This window comes from Cupressus sempervirens, chromosome 8 (assembly GCF_028749045.1).
Source record: "Cupressus sempervirens isolate cs-2001-9-10 chromosome 8, ASM2874904v1, whole genome shotgun sequence".
Taxonomy (NCBI): domain Eukaryota; kingdom Viridiplantae; phylum Streptophyta; class Pinopsida; order Cupressales; family Cupressaceae; genus Cupressus; species Cupressus sempervirens.
In genome coordinates, this window is record NC_143125.1 from 141,561,724 (window position 1) to 141,578,318 (window position 16,595).

At 36.8% G+C, this 16,595-nt stretch overlaps 1 protein-coding gene across 1 annotated transcript; it reads left to right on the forward strand.

Annotated features, from left to right (window-relative positions):
- The first annotated feature begins 480 nt into the window (after positions 1-480).
- Positions 481-15,958, forward strand: LOC149541947 (transmembrane 9 superfamily member 3-like). Its single transcript, XM_089796996.1, has 7 exons — positions 481-749; positions 5,864-5,904; positions 6,015-6,600; positions 6,789-6,926; positions 7,094-7,250; positions 7,346-7,830; positions 15,197-15,958. The coding sequence occupies exons 1-7, from the start codon at positions 598-600 to the stop codon at positions 15,414-15,416; spliced, it is 1,779 nt and encodes a 592-aa protein (XP_089653122.1). The 5' UTR covers positions 481-597; the 3' UTR covers positions 15,417-15,958.
- Positions 15,959-16,595: the final 637 nt, after the last annotated feature.

The following is a 16,595-nucleotide window of genomic DNA, read 5'->3' on the forward strand; positions in this document are numbered from 1 at the left end:
CCGCCCCCCACACATTTTTATTTTTATTTTTAAAGTTTTTTTTAAATTCTTTTTCTCCTCAATCCACCTCGCTTTTTGCACCCGTCCTCTTTTTCCCTTTAATAACCCGTGAACTGGCTTTGATCTCTCACTTTTTTCATTCTTGCATTCTCTCTGAAACATTGATGCTAAAAGAAACTGACACACTCAAATTCAGAAGTAAAAATTATATATATATATATATATATATATATTTTCACCCTTTGAAAGAATACAGCTATACAATTCAATTCAAACATTATAACATTAACATTGTTCTATACTCTCATAGATATATAGACTATTTTTAGCCTCATTCATCTAGCTATCTGACATGCAATGCAAGAAGCTATAACCACTATGTGATCATGTGCTAGCGGGTACGATGTCCAAGGCAGGAAGAGGGACCCTCCATGAAGCAAGGAAGGTGGTATTTGTTTCGCCAGATCTGATGAATCTATCAATTCATTACAGTCAAAAAGACAAGCTCATGGAAGTATTTTAGACACACCCGGAGCTGTATCAGGGTTTTGTTCGAAGCCCACGCAGGGTTTTCTTCCCTTCAACGCAGGAACAATAATGGCAGAGAGCTTAAATAAATCAACGGCGATTTTAACACTGATTTTGGTGGTTGTGTGCGGAGCTCATGGCGGCGCCTCAGATCACAAATACAGCAAGGGAGACCATGTTCCGCTTTACGCCAACAAAGTCGGCCCCTTTAGTAATCCCAGGTAGGGTAGACTTTGATTAAATGTAAAATCGTAAGGCTCTTAAGTTTTGTTAATTCTGTAGAATTGGCCGAGAAATCTAGAGATCGTGGTTATGGGCTCAAGGATTGAGTTTTGAATTGGTTAGATGTGTAATTAGTGTTTTAGGGGTTTTTGTGTATCAATGTCGGATGGAGGAGCGTGTGTTAATTGCAAAGCGTAAGTGTGGAAATTTAACTTGTTTTGAGTGAATCTTTAGATCTCAATTTTGGATCTATGGTCTTTTCCTTAGAGTTATGGAGTTTGTATCAAGCATCACTTGTGTCATGGGTTGTCATATATATATTAGGGGATCTGCGCGAATTTATTTGCAGGCATTATGCGTGTCATTGAATTCACCCGTTAGTTTATATCTGCTTTATCTTGCGTAACGGAAGCGTTGGCTTGTGAAGATATAATGATGGATTGAAGAGCGTGTGATATCGTATGGTGGACCTCGCCCGCATGTATTCGTGTTTGACCTTATATTTAAGGAATTTGCTACACGCACCTCGTGTCTCAAACAAGTCGACCAAGACCTTTTAGCAGTTTATATCCGCTATGCAAGGTTTAAGGGTTTTTACGTTCTTATATTGGATCGGAGTGTGTGTAGCACTGCGTTTTGGATTAGCACACATATTTCGGTTTTGAACTTACATATAACTAGTTTGTAGAAAACACCATCTGTCTTAAACAATTCGCTGTTGATGTTTTTTTCGCAGCGGTGTTCGTTCTATGATTCAGGGGTTGAGGCATTTCAGATTTTGATGTTGTATCAATGGATGGAAATGTGTGTGGCCCCGTGTTGATTATCACATACATTTCGGTTTGGACATATATTTTGTTAGTTTGTCACAAACACCATTTGATCCAACCAATTCACCCTTCAGTTTTAAGCAGCAGTATTTTCCATACAATTCAGGGGTTGGGACTTTTTAGATTTTATTGTTGAATGGAAGAATGTATAACACTGTGCTGGATACACACACATACATTTTGATTATGACCTTGTTTTAGTTAGTTTGTAGCAAGCATTTGGTGTCTCATGCAAATTGCAATTTATCCTTCAGCTTTAGCACCAGCATTTCATCCGTGACAGTGGTTGAGGGTTTTTAGATTTTAATGTTGGATGGAAGGGTGTGTAACACTGCTTGCTTGTTGTACGCATGCATTTTGAGCTTGACCGTATATTAAGTGGGATCATTGCAAACTCCTTTGTCTTTTGCAGTTTATCCTTAATCTGTCAGCAACTGTATTTCTCCTACAACCAGGGCTTGAGAATTTTAAGATTTTGATGTTGGACAATGGATGTGATAGTGTGTAACACTGAGTGCTTGATTTGTTCTCATATGTTTTAGGTGTTGTCTCTATATTTAGTGGTTTTGCTGCAAGTGCTACATGTGTCACAAAATGAATTCTCGAGTTTTTAACAATTGTTTCTTCCTTGTGATTTAAGTTTTGGTGGTATGCAAGTCTTCTTGTCAGCTTGAGGAGTGTCACCTTGATTTGGATTGCCCCATATACATATGTGGCTCTTCCTAAATGCCTCATTTATGGCATTGCTACATGCTTGTGTTTCTGGAAGAAGGATATCCCTACACGGTACGTAGTGTCTTTTTGCAGATGGGGTGTCAAGAGTGAATTCCACCACATAAGTGGGCATTGAGACAAGTTGCTTTGATTTTAAGGAACATAAGATAGGATTAATACATAGAGGATAAGTGGGCATTGAGACATATAAGATAGAGAGAAAAATAATCATTTCTGAACCGTGTTTTTTAAGATCTGCTAGCTAGTTTTTTAATATATAATTTATAAACAACATGATGCATGAAAATTGTTCAAATTGCCGTCAAATCTTTGGAGATGGTGAAGGAACTTCTGTAGTACCTATATAACTGTGCTCATAGAGAAGTTTGTCACTCTGAATGAGTTTTTAGTTTTAAAATAAATTATCCCAGTCTTGCTTTATTGTCATGATTGAAGATTTGATGGAAAGCTTATAAGTTGATTTGTACTGGAATTTGTTATGGCACCATATTCATGTTGAAGATGTACTTCAAAATATGTCTTCAGCAAAGTTTTATTGGTGCTGTTCGATGATTTTAATGTTATGTCAGTTGAAGTCATGCATGTTCTGCCAACTGGACAATGTTTGTATTCACAGTTGCTGATTAGATTTCGAGTGGCTGCACTCATTTTGTGTACTGACTGTTTTATTTGTCTATTAAAAGTCATCAACTACACACGGCGACAATTCAGTATAGAGTATTTTACTCAGTAAATTCCATGTTGCTCATATCGTTGTTGAATGATGCTTATATGGCATTGTGTATAGAAGTGGTATGCCTACTTACTTGGCTTCTTTATGGTGGTGTGTCTACATGGCATCCAGCTCACCTGGCATATTAACTCTTGTCAGAGTTGGATATACAGCAGTCACCCTTAGCTGCTGTATAGATGAATGCCGTCGGTTTCCATGATTTGTCAACATTCAATCTTTATTATATGTAAGACATTGGTTATTGTTACTCTTGCTGCTGACTCATTTGTATGTAATGCATATCGATTGAACTATCTTTTGTTGCCTCTTCATTCTCTTTGGGTTGCTACACCAAAGCTTACGTTAAATTCACTCACATTCCATTATTTGTAAAAATGGTATCAACGATTAAGAGTGATCGTTTTAATGTGGTCTTTACGTGCAATTGTGGGAAGTTATTTTGTGTTCTTCATTCACTGTCTTCTGAGATTCTGTGTTGATAATAGCTGATTTGCACAGATTGCAATATGTGAAGTGTGATGTTTCTTTAACTGAAAGAACATACTTGAAAAGATCTGATGCATGAGAATCAGGTGCTTAGAATACTGATATGTTTGGGTGTTTGTGGTGATACATCATTCTCTCAGTGAAACTATTTGTATAGTCAGATGTTGCATACAGTTTTGTTATTATAAGGGTCAATCCATTTTCAGTAGAGCTGTATATACATTATGTATATGACTGTTATTGTTAAGAGATATCAGTCTCAGTGAAGAAGTCTTTATATGACTATTTGAGATGTCAAGCTTGTACTGAGTGCTTTAATCACTCATTAAAGGATCTTTTTTTTCTGTGGCTCGGTTTTCCCCTCAAGTAGAAGGGATTTCCCAGAGTACCTCTTGTGTTCTGTATTTTATGATTATCTATTCATTGTTATCTGGTAGTCTTTTCCAAAAATTTAACAATTTGGTTTATGGGTGTGTTCGTTTTACTTTGGTTTCTGCTTTTTTGAGTGTTGTATGGTCATATGTTTGATTTGTAGATCATGATTTACTGAATAGAGGGAATCCAATGGATCAGATGGCTATATTATTCATGTCTGCTAGTTTTGTTGTCTTAGTGTTCATTGACACTTGCACACAAGATTTACCTAGGAATTGCATGTTTGTAGCAGTTTGAATCCTTTAGTATACGGAACATGGGATGTATTTGGGAAAATCTAATTCTATTTTATTACACCAAGAGGTGTTACAGAAAGTACTCTCATGTCATGGCCATATTCCTTAAAGTTAAAACCTGTTAAATTTGAAGGTCCAGTTACATGTCAAATTATTAGTATATAATAATAAACATAAATCTAAACAAGTAATATGGTAGTATATGATAAAAATTCTACATGCCAAATATTAAGTATTTTTGATAAACATAAATCTAAAAAGTATTATCTAAGTAGGTAGCACTTACTACACTTTTCAAGGTAAAAACAAAACACAAGGGTCACCAAAATAATGAATAGTGGCTTTTTCAGAAGTAAAATTAATATTTGCCTACAAAAGTAAAATAACTCTTCAAAAGATTGTGAACAATGTAATAAAATAAAATAATTCAAAATAAAATGGTGTGTATATGTAATGAACAAATAATTTGTAAGTAAAATAAAATAACTCTTTATTTATGTGTCCTTGTAGTTTTATAAAATAATATTAAATTTATTTATTTATTGGGCCTATGTAATAATACAATAATTGTAAAGTAAATAAAAATAGCAATTAAATAAAAAGCTCCATATTGATTCTCTCAACATTTTTTAGAGAGATATATTTAAGATATCTATACTATTTGATAAAAACGAAGTCAGTCAAGCATCCACTTAGGAAAATAAACTAAACAGGTATGCATACAATGAACAAATTACATGAATCCTGAATCTAGTGTATTGGAAGATAACAGTTCTATATAGTCAGATATATTTGTAGAACTCTTTAATGGGTCCAAAGATTTAGTGGACATTGGGATTGACTTTTGTAGTAGGAATTTCGAGAATGTGGAGAGAAGATGTGGGATGGATCAATTACACTGCCACTTTTGTGAAAGTGTAGAGTATGATCTATGTGGAGAAGACACAGATCAAGAATCTTGTTGAGTGAAGATGATTCTTCTAAGAGTAGTTATATTTTTTCTTCCAGAATTCTCTAGTTTATGCATATGGAAATTGCAGGAAGCAATTTAAGAGGCTAGATCCATGTTTATCCTGCTTCAGTAAGTAGGGCTTGGTGGTATTTAATGGAAAGAGGCCAGAATCCAAAACTATGATACTGCCAAACCTATGGAAGGTATCATGGTTGAGCCAATGGCAAGCTGGGTAAGACGAGCCCACTTCTTGAGGAAATAGGGAAAATATATTCTCCTATTGGGCATGGCAAGTACTTCTTGGTCATGAAGAGAACTGTTGGCCCTTCCATGGCTGGGGTGATTAGGCCTTCTTTCATATTTTTATGTCTAATCTCTTGCTTGCTGTGATTGGTTGCCCTCTGGTATGCACTGCTTATCTCTGTAGGAATATCTCTATAATGGAGCATTGAACTTTGGCATCTGAATAATGACGGGTTAGTCTTCGAGCATAGAACTTCATTATGGTAAAATCAAATTTAGTTTAACGTAGTTAGCATGTTATAGAAATATTTTCTCTCGTAATGTTTTAGCAGCAATACTGTTGATTCCTAATAAAACCATATAGAAAAAAGTTAAAGAAAAATTTCTGTTTCAAATTAAAATGCCATTGCTTCCTTGAATGCTTCTCTCTCTATCTAATATACTATTTCTATTTGTTTTGCAGTGAAACATATCGATATTTTGATTTGCCTTTCTGCCCTCCAGGTTTGGACCTTTCTGCATATTGGACTTTGTGTAGTTTTTTAAGTATGAAATAACTATGTACCTGAGTTGGCCTATTGTTAACCAGTTTCTGTTATAATTGGCAATTGTAGATAAAGTCAGTGAGAAGAGGGAAGATCTTGGAGAGGTCTTGAATGGGGATAGAATGGTTGATGCTCGATACAAGCTTGATTTTCAAGAAAACAAAGATTCTGAACTACTTTGCAGTAAGAAACTGACAAAGGAGGATTTAGAAAAGTTTAGGGAAGCTATCAAAAAGGATTATTATTTTCAGATGTACTATGACGACCTACCCATCTGGGGCTTCATTGGAAAATTTGAGAAAGAAAATAAGGCAGTTTCAAATGGTGCCAGATATTTACTATATAAACATATCCACTTTGAAGTTTTCTATAACAATGACCGAGTCATAGAAATAAATGTTCGCACAGATCCAAGTTTCACAGTTGACATTACCGAGGACAAGGAAGTTGAAGTTGATTTCATGTACTCTGTTAAGTGGGTGGAGACAAAGATTCCTTTCGAACGGCGAATGGATAAATATGCAAAACAATCTTCTTTGCCACAGCATTTGGAAATTCACTGGTTCTCCATCATCAATTCTTGTGTAACAGTTCTTCTTCTGACTGGATTCCTCGCCACTATTCTTATGCGCGTTCTCAAGAATGACTTCATCAAGTAAGAAATGATAATCTGATTGTACAGCTTGGAATTTTTTTTTCTGCAGAAGTAAATATTGCATGATTGCTCGTGCATAATATCTTATGTTACAAGTCTATGAAATTAATTGATCATGTCATTTGCTTGATTAATCCCAAAATGATAATTTCTTTACCCAGAAATCTACTGATTTTGTTGCAATGAAGGTATTCTCATGATGAGGAATCTACTGAAGACCAAGAGGAGACAGGTTGGAAGTATATTCATGGTGATGTCTTCAGATATCCTCGACACAAGTCTCTGTTTTGTGCTGTTCTTGGATCTGGGACTCAGCTTTTTGCTCTGTAAGTGTAAATATGTTGTACTTGAATATGTAATAATGATTGAGGGCCTTATTGCTCTGGAGTTGTTTTTTCAGTGCTTTTTGATAGGTTGGAAGTTTTCCCAAAATATTAATTTTTCATTTTGCTAGGCATTAGCCTGATTCAGTCTTTTTAATGTGCCATTTCAGTGCCATCTTCATCTTCATGCTTGCACTGGTAGGTGTTTTTTATCCATACAACAGGGGAGCCCTATACACAGCCCTTGTGGTAATATATGCCCTTACATCTGGCATTGCAGGCTACACTGCCGCTTCTTACTATTATCAACTTGAAGGATCAAACTGGGTATATACCTTTTCATTTTTGAGGGAATTTGGAACTAGCATAATTATTACGTAACATGATATGAGTATAAAAAACTTTATTCTTGTGCATTGCAGGTGAGGAATCTGTTGTTGACTGGTTGCCTATTTTGTGGGCCTCTGTTCCTAACCTTTTGCTTCCTGAATACAGTTGCTATAGCTTACAATGCAACTGCAGCTCTACCATTTGGCACAATCATGGTCATTCTCCTTATCTGGACACTTGTGACATCTCCTTTGCTTGTTTTGGGTGGTATTGCTGGTAAAAACAGCAAGGCAGAGTTTCAAGCTCCTTGCCGCACAACAAAGTACCCCAGAGAAATTCCTCCTTTACCATTTTACAGAGGGACCGTCTCTCAAATGGCCATGGCAGGATTTTTGCCATTCAGTGCAATCTACATTGAGCTCTACTATATATTTGCAAGTGTATGGGGTCACAAAATCTACACAATATACAGCATCCTCTTCATTGTTTTCATAATCCTTATTATTGTGACAGCCTTCATTACTATTGCATTGACCTACTTCCAGCTAGCAGTAGAGGATCATGAGTGGTGGTGGAGGTATGTTTGGTGTTTTCTGATGAGCTTGCACGTCCAAGTTGTTTTTGCTTTCCCTTGTACATGCCATACTCGTTGAGTTAAAACTTTCAATGTTTCTTGATTTGCTTTTTGGAAGTCTCTTTTGGTAAATGAAAGAATGATAGGTGGCTGTGTTTGTGATGAGTTTGTCTGTTCGTTATGGCCTTGTATAGGTTAGGTGGATATTACACATTTATTTCTCAGCTGCAACTTTCAGGTTCTATGATAGGTGGCTGTGTTTGTGATGAGTTTGTCTGTTCGTTATGGCCTTGTATAGGTTAGGTGGATATTACACATTTATTTCTCAGCTGCAACTTTCAGGTTCTATAAATTAAAATTATATATACTACATATCCAAAAATATTGAAGAGCTGCAAATAATGTTAGTGACTACTATGAAATGGCTTGTGTAGATTAGGTGCTAGGTTGGGTGGATATTACACATTTATTTCTCAGCTTTAACTTTCAGGTTCTATAAACTAGAATTATATATACTACATATCAAAAAATATTGAATAGCTGCAAAAAATGGTAGTGACTGTACTATGAAATGGCTTGTGTAGATTAGGTGCATGATATACATTCATTTCTTGTGCAGCATGTGTGATGAAATGTACCATGCAATAGTTTCATTTTAGCTGGTATACCATATTACAATTTAATAGTTTTACCCCTTTACCATGACATTGGGAGAGACTTTTGTGGCCCATGTAATGTCCCTTTTCTGAAATGGTATTTAGTAATAAATAAGAATATTATAATTAAAATGTAAGTGTGGAGAAGGAAAAAATATGCCAACCTAGAGACTAGTTAAAGTCTCATGGGATGGACCTTACCTTGTGCCACCCCACTTCTACTAGTGCGCACAGCTAGGGGGATAATGTATAATGTTTGCTGGAGAAAAGTCTTAATTAAATAAATTGTTGAGTGTAGGCAACCTAAACTTGATGAACACCTAAATGAAGGTAAATGTAGATAACTTAAATATGTCTAATGATAATAGTGTTCTAATTATAGACACCGAAAGGACGAACCGCAGAGAAAAGTCACTGAACTCCGCAACCTCACTGCCTTGGACACGTGCAACCTTTTGACACCAACACGGGTACATGGCAACAATGTGGTATGCATGCATCCCATACAAAAGAGTACGAAAGATGGTACATAAAAAGAAGAAGATAACAGAATGCTAGAATACCTCAATATACAAACAACTAGATGGAAATCTATGATAAGATGTGAGAGAAAAGGCAACTGATGAACAAATTACAAGGAAGAGAAAAGAAGTTACTCCATAATTGATATTTTCTGTAGTTGACACTAAAATCTGCTTGTCCATGAAACCTGCACATGTGGAGATAAGAGAAATGATGGGACTGTTTGGAGACCTTCCCCGGTCAAGTCTTGTTATGAATCTAAGCTCAATAAGAGGCAAGGATAGGCGAGTGAGTGCCAAAAATATAAGATTAGAGCTACCAAGCACGAGAAATCTATATATAGAGAGCTGGAAATGAAGAAAAAATGTCTCTAGAAGCTTTGCAGAATCCTAGGAAGTGTCCAAAAGCACCAAATGAAGCCTCAAAGTGAGCTTATAATGGTCGAATTCCAATCCCTCGTCAGTGGGTGATAGATTGGAGCATTATGTTCTACAGGGTGGCAGTTTATGATGCCTCAGTAACACTCTGCGTGTCTGCAAATTTGTGGGCAAATTGGCAACATGCAGACATTTCTGCGGCATGTATGCATCTTGTGCCTAATAGGCCACTTGGCAGGGATTTCAAAATTGGTGGTGAGAAGGCATAGTGAGTGGGTGTGGGGGGATGACACGGAATTTATGAGTCTTAGACTAAGGTGAGGTTAAAGAAACTTGCCATCTTCTCATCCAACCATTGTTGAATAAAAAGGGTAGCTGGAAGCATTGAAGCTTCAAGGTGACCTCCATATCATCACACCAATCAATAATTCTCAACTCAAGATTTGTATTGGTGTTTAAGTTTCTTCTAGTGATGTTATCATCTTCCTCTAATTGTTCAGGTTCCTGGATTTCCTTCCAATTGTACTTTCTAATCATATCTACTGTCTTCCTTGAGAACATCTTCTTCTTGACTTACAAATCATCCTTTGCATCAGCCCAATAGTCCTCCAAGTGTGGGATGTGGAGATATTTATTCCCATATGCCCTCTTGATCTTTCTCTCAAGGCGAAGTTTCCCCTTGGCTCATAAAATCCTAGCCCATACTACTCAAATTCTTCATCTGCTGCTTGCGAAGGACAAGTCTCACTTCCAAGGTTGAAGTTGAATCCAACCCTTGATTTCTCTCTATGCTTCAAAATCTTGTCATAGGCAAGTAGTTGCCTTGCCACCTCCTTGGTCACCATTTTGTTTGTAGGATATCTTGGGAGCTTCCTAGGACAAACAATATTTCCCAATACTCAAATGTATGTAAATTTGGTGTATTGGATGTACCACAATCCATGTTGTTTGATCAACTTTTTAGACTTATCGTATAGCCTTACATGTGGAGCCTCTTGCATCTGTCTCAGAATCTTCATGTCAAATTCATTGTTGAAAATTTTAAAGGTCTTCTGGTTGTGAAGGTGTAGTTGTGGATAGCATTCATGGACTACGTACTCTCCTGGGGTGAATCTGCACCTTCCCAAACTTGTCAAGCCTTGCTATTTGAATACCGTAGGTAGCATGCAGATTAGGTAGGATGTCATGTAGAATTCCTTCGTGGTCTTCATCATCCTTAATTGGAAGTCAATGCTTTCACTGATAATCCTGGCCCATTCAAACATCACCTCCCCTTCATATATCTTATCTCTAAAGTAGTACATCCAGCGCTTGAAAATGCCACCTCGCGGTTCTCCCATCAACCTACTCTTCATGACTATAAGATCCCCAATATCCTCAAAATCTGACTTGATTAACTTGGTCAACCTCAAAATCTTGGAGTAATTATTCCTAGGCCCAGCTAACCATTCTTCATTCATCCTCTTTGCACAAGCATCCACCTGATCTTTGTAGTGATTCAAGGCTTGTTCCTTGGTGATATAGGTTCCTTCTTTATGAACTGGTATTTTTAATGCATCTCTGACAGCCTTTGCTGATAGCACAGCTATGATATTCTCGTCTTTCCCATATTCGATTGTCTTCTTTTGAGGGTTGTAATTCTTTGCACACTCGAGGGCCAACACGATGCATTGCATGGTAGGAGGAAAGGCAGCTGCTTGCACTATTCCATTCTTGACCATCTTCCTCACCATTCTAGAAGGGGTCCCTGTAGACATTCTCTCTTTTACTTGGAGCATAATGACAAGTCCAAGATTGCTATCCCTAATCTTCTTATGCATCATGGTGAACTTAGACTTTGGCATCATGTCTTTGGTGTCGTTCCTCACCTGAACTTGTCCTTCCTTGAATTAGCAGCTTTGGCTCCCGACATGCCTCCTCCTGCCTCAAAATTTGCAATTAGTTTTGTATTTAAGTTTCAAATTTGTAGATTGAGTTCACTTTGATTAAGATTAGAATTCTACCTTTGATAGTTTCCCACCTAATGCTAAGTTGACCAAAATTTCATAGCTTTCTCCCTTAAGATGCTCTAGTTACTTGAAGAAAACTTTAATTGACATTTACTTAGATTTCTATTCCTAAATTCCTCTCGCAGACCTGATTTGTTAATTTAGCTCTAGGACTAGATCAGACTTTGTTTACAAAGTTTTTTATTATCTAAGTATGATTGAGGGTTTAGATTACTTAGAATTCTGATTTGCATCTTCTGAATTTAAATAAGAACATCCTGAATTAGAAATAAAATTAAAACACTTCCAAATCTAGAAACTAATAAGTTTCATCATGCATACCCCAGATTTGATGATTTTTTCACCTTCCAAACTCAGGAAATTGGGTGAAAATCTGCCATTTATCCCAGAATTGCTGCTCTTATGTCAATTCACTAACCTTTATGCCAATAATCACCACCAGTTCTAGGAAGAAATCACTGCCCCTTAAGGAGTAATTCCCTGCCGAATTGCAGAGATAAAATTGTTTTTGATTTAGTGTGAAAATGAATTCATACTCCCTTTATATATACGATGTGAATTGTGACTCTAGGCCATTTTGGTTCTTCTGAACCAATGGAAAATATTTAATTTAATTAAATTTCAGCCCCTCAGGCCTACTTGAGCAAGGAAGAAGAGTGATTTTTCAAGCATTTAATTTTCCCTTAATGAAATTGCTGTGAATTAACTGTTGATGGAGCCTCTTATTGGGGTGGAATTAGTGTCTAGGAGAGGATAGTCAATCCTCATGGGATGGCAGAATCTGCCATCCCTCAAGAAATTTTCTTTTTGTACTTTCAAATTTCCAATCTCAACTTCATACTCACATCGCTCTCTCCATTTCAGATCGCACACACTGAAAACAAGCAATATCAGCTCAAGTTGGAAATAGTAAGAGTCTAAGGATTTTCATCATTGCCAGGTGGAGATTAAGTACCTTAGAGGATTCTTTCTGTGAGGCGGAATTTCAAGTTGGAAATCCTAATCCTCGTAGGCTGGTGTATTGTGCCATGCATTGAGTATTCTCTTCTTTCTTAACAAATTTCCATCACCCTGCCCCTGCCTTTCATATTGTATTTTCTCATGATCTCCACCCTAGTGTAATCCTTGAAGCTTGATCTATGTTTCATTGCCTAGCAATACAAGGAGGAAATTCAAGGTGAGTGAGGATTATCAATCCTTGGAGAGTGGCAGAATCTGCCATCTCCAAAGGATTTATATGTTTCATACTTCATATTTTCACACCCTCCCAAACATATAACTTCTAATACTTTGCCCCTTGACTGAATTTGTTCCCAATTTAATTGAATCAGTGTTTTGTATTTGCCTATAATTGAAGGCGGAAATTTGACACCTAAAAGGAATTTATGATCATCATCATCAACTCTGTCTAATCTGCTTGTCTTGAACTCCAACCTGCCTATGTTATGTCTATTAGAGAGGAGATTAAGCTCAATTATCTCCATGATTTCAAGGAATGCCTTATCCCAGTTCTGCTTAAGAGTGGAAATTCAGTTATCTAGAGGATTAGAAATCCCTGGTAGGGTGTGGATTCTTGCCCCTACCTGAGAATTCCAACAGTTAAACCACAACAGATTTCATTTCATTCCTCCTCCATTTCATCATCAAACTCCCCAACTTCTCCTTCCAATCTCTTAAATTGCATCATGACCCCAAAAGATGTTGAATTGTCTATGTTTTATGGGGTGGAAGTTATGAGTATCTCAGGATTTTGATCCTGGAAAGACAGCAGAATCCACTGCTTCCCAAGGATTCCTAAATTCTCGCCTACACTCATTTTATCTCCTCAACCTTCATTACTTAAGCTTTCATTGGATCCTCATTCCAGCTTACCTCCATCATACCAATCAGATTTGGGGTGGAAATATCAATGCTTAAGAGGATTAGAAATCCTAGGAAGGGAGAGGATTCCATCCCTACCTGAGGATCTACCCTCTTCATTCAATTTGAAGACAACTTAGACCAACCCTGTAAAGTTGCTTTTAAGATCATCCCTTCATTTCTTCATCAGTCTGTTTTTAGTCATCAGTCTGATTTCATGCTCTGATTTCCACCTCCACAGTCTGATTTCGCGCTTTCTCTTGAAGATTTGACCTCTAAACTATGCCCATTTGCTCACTTTCTAATCCAGAGCTATAATAGCAGAAGTAAAAGAAGGGGTCCCCATTTGCAATGGGGTGATGGTGTGAAAATCTCAATAATACCATATTCAGTCCCCTTGAAAATTGTTGGATATTTGGCATCCAACAAAAAAATGTCACTTAATCACTTTCTTTGTGCTCAACCCTTACCTCTTCCTCAACACAGCTCACCAATTCCATCCGTGTGCTGATGGTTATTTGCATGGATGAGGATGCATATTTGGTCATGGAAGTTCTGATAAGTTGTTGAAGAATCAAAATGGTGCGTGCTGTATGATGCTTGTAGTTATATTCCTCACAGTGGCTACAGCTAATTTGGTCTTCTCAGTTTTGCGAATATCCTCAAAGTACAAGTTCATGGCATGCACACGGGGTGCAATGGACATACTTGAAACAGCTTCCTAGTTACCCTGCAAATATATGTTACATCTATCACAATTTGCATCAGATTGTGAAGCATAATCTCCTCGATGCCATTTTCGAGGATTTGAAATTGTATATGCATCATTGCCACTTCTCAAACAATCAATTGCCCTAAGTAAGGAAGGGCCCTCCTTTTAGATTGTGTCTAATGCCTCTTCATCCAATCATCATACTGTCACACCCCTTTTAACCCCATTTGGTTTTCATTTGCTCCAATAGTACATTTATCTTAGAACAGTTCTTATCCACGGTAGTCTTCAACTTTGTCTCCCTTGGTGTTGCATGTGAAGGCCTTGCTTGTCCAACCGTGGATGTGGCCTCTTTAACAGAATGAGCTATTGCCAAAGAAGAATGTGTGAATTTCATCATTTTGGAGTTGAATTTGTGGCCTTACATTACTGCACAGCCTTTGAAAGCATGACACCAATTCAGAAACTTATGGATGTCAAATACTGTTAATCCTAAACGAAAATGTTGGTGCCAGTAGATGTGGAGATGTCAGTGTTAAACTGTTTCTTCATATCAGTGACATGTTGAAGGAGAGTTTACCACACACCCAACACCTTATCCAACTATGTTTAGGTGTGCATTTACTTTTCTCATCTTCCAATGCTGCCATAATATTGAAGGGTGCAACAATTGTCATTTCCATAGGTGACACCGCTTTTGAATTAGCAGTTCCATTTTCATTTTGAACATCTTGTTGCAAATTGCAATAAAGGGTTCATCTTATTGAATTCAAGATATTGTTGGACTCCATTTCCAATTGTTGGACTCTGCAAGATATCAAACTAATTAAACTATTTCTTGTCATTAAACTAAAGGAATTCCTATTGGCACTGCGAAAACTAGGTAAAACTTACTTTTTGCTACACAAATAAGGCCTAAAGAAAAGGATTTTTCTTCTCATTTTCTTTTCCAGTTTGCAAAAGCAGAGGATGTACAGTAGTTCAATCATTCTTTGAGTCATGTAAGACTTTTATTACATTAAATCAGCTTATCAATTTTATGATCATTTTTACCCTTTTCTTACTGGAAGTTCATTTTAAAGGAATACTCTAATATTTGTCTATTGGTTATCTTCCTTGATTTGCTTTGGTTTATTGATTTTTTCTAAATAAGATCTTTATTAATTGCTTGTATAAATGATTGCAAATTGTTTGATTCTTTCTGATATTCTTGAGGTTGCAATTTTCTTGCAGGTCTGTACTATGTGGAGGATCAACTGGTGTCTTTATCTTTGGGTACTGCTTATACTATTATTTTGCACGATCAGATATGACTGGATTCATGCAAACCTCCTTTTTCTTTGGTTACATGGCTTGCATATGCTATGGGTTCTTCTTGATGCTTGGAACAGTGGGATTCCGTGCCTCATTACTGTTTGTCCGCCACATATATCGTTCAATAAAGTGTGAATAATTTCACTCGTCATGGAACATGGTGGCAATTTCTGGTGCATCCAATATTGTTGGTTGGTGCAGGTGTGAACTGTAATGGCCATCGGTTTGTTCCAGGCTGGTGGGTTTTGATTCAGTATTGTATGGTCAGAATTCGTTGCCATGAAAAGTAAAATGGAATACACTGACCTAGATTTAGCAGTATTTTTAATGGTCCTTAGATTTCCAAACTTTAGTGGTAATGTACCAACTATTTTGAAAGAGGCTGCTGAAGAGTAATAAAATTGCGATCTAGGAAGGAGATCGTTGAATATTCTCACCTAGCAGGTATGGTTGGAAGTAGCCAAATATATCCTTCAATTGACTTAAGGCTTAGATAAATCAACACTATGGAAACCTCATAGAATTTGATTTCTTATTGTTTGGTTCTGTGTACAATACTAACCTAGATATTGTTTTGAAGACTGGAAATAGCATGGCGAACTATTTCCCTTGGCATCCTTTATGCATTTTTCACACTGCTGATTGGATTTTAATGGTAAAATCAATAACATGTTAAAATAACTTGCTTTTGTGATTTTCATGATACAGAACATATTCTGTATGTTACTTGAATTTCCTTGTTAAACTTGTATTACAATGCAAATGCAGTGTTGTGCTACAATGTTGCTTCCCCATTGAAAATATTGTTAATAAGGCCTCAAATCTGTCTAATAGGTAAATAGTTACATTTTTTAAACTTGCATTGCTAAGTAATAAATATTGTCGGAGTGACACCTTCTGGCTTATTTGTGTAGTGTTTTTCACATCAATCTTTTAGATCACACTCCACGTCCAACCATCATCAGGAAGAGTATAACAATTAAAATTCGAAATGAAGATTGTTATCCTTTGCTTGACCATGGATCATGTAGTGTTATCTGAATAGAATCACATGCATGTGCTTACACTACAGTGGGCTGGAAATATTTATGCCTAATGAGTATAGTCTCCATTCTTTTGCCTTCCAACATGCAAAAAGTCTCTCTACTGCATTGTACACATAAGGCTATGCCCATTCAGTGACTGCAATTGCTTTAGATATTGTAGACTATATCAAGTGGGCTATTTGATAGTTCGTGATACTCTCATGGAGGTCCCTTTTCAGTTTAAGGATATCAAATCATAAGTTGGTAAACCCTGATCTTTTGTTTTTATGTGC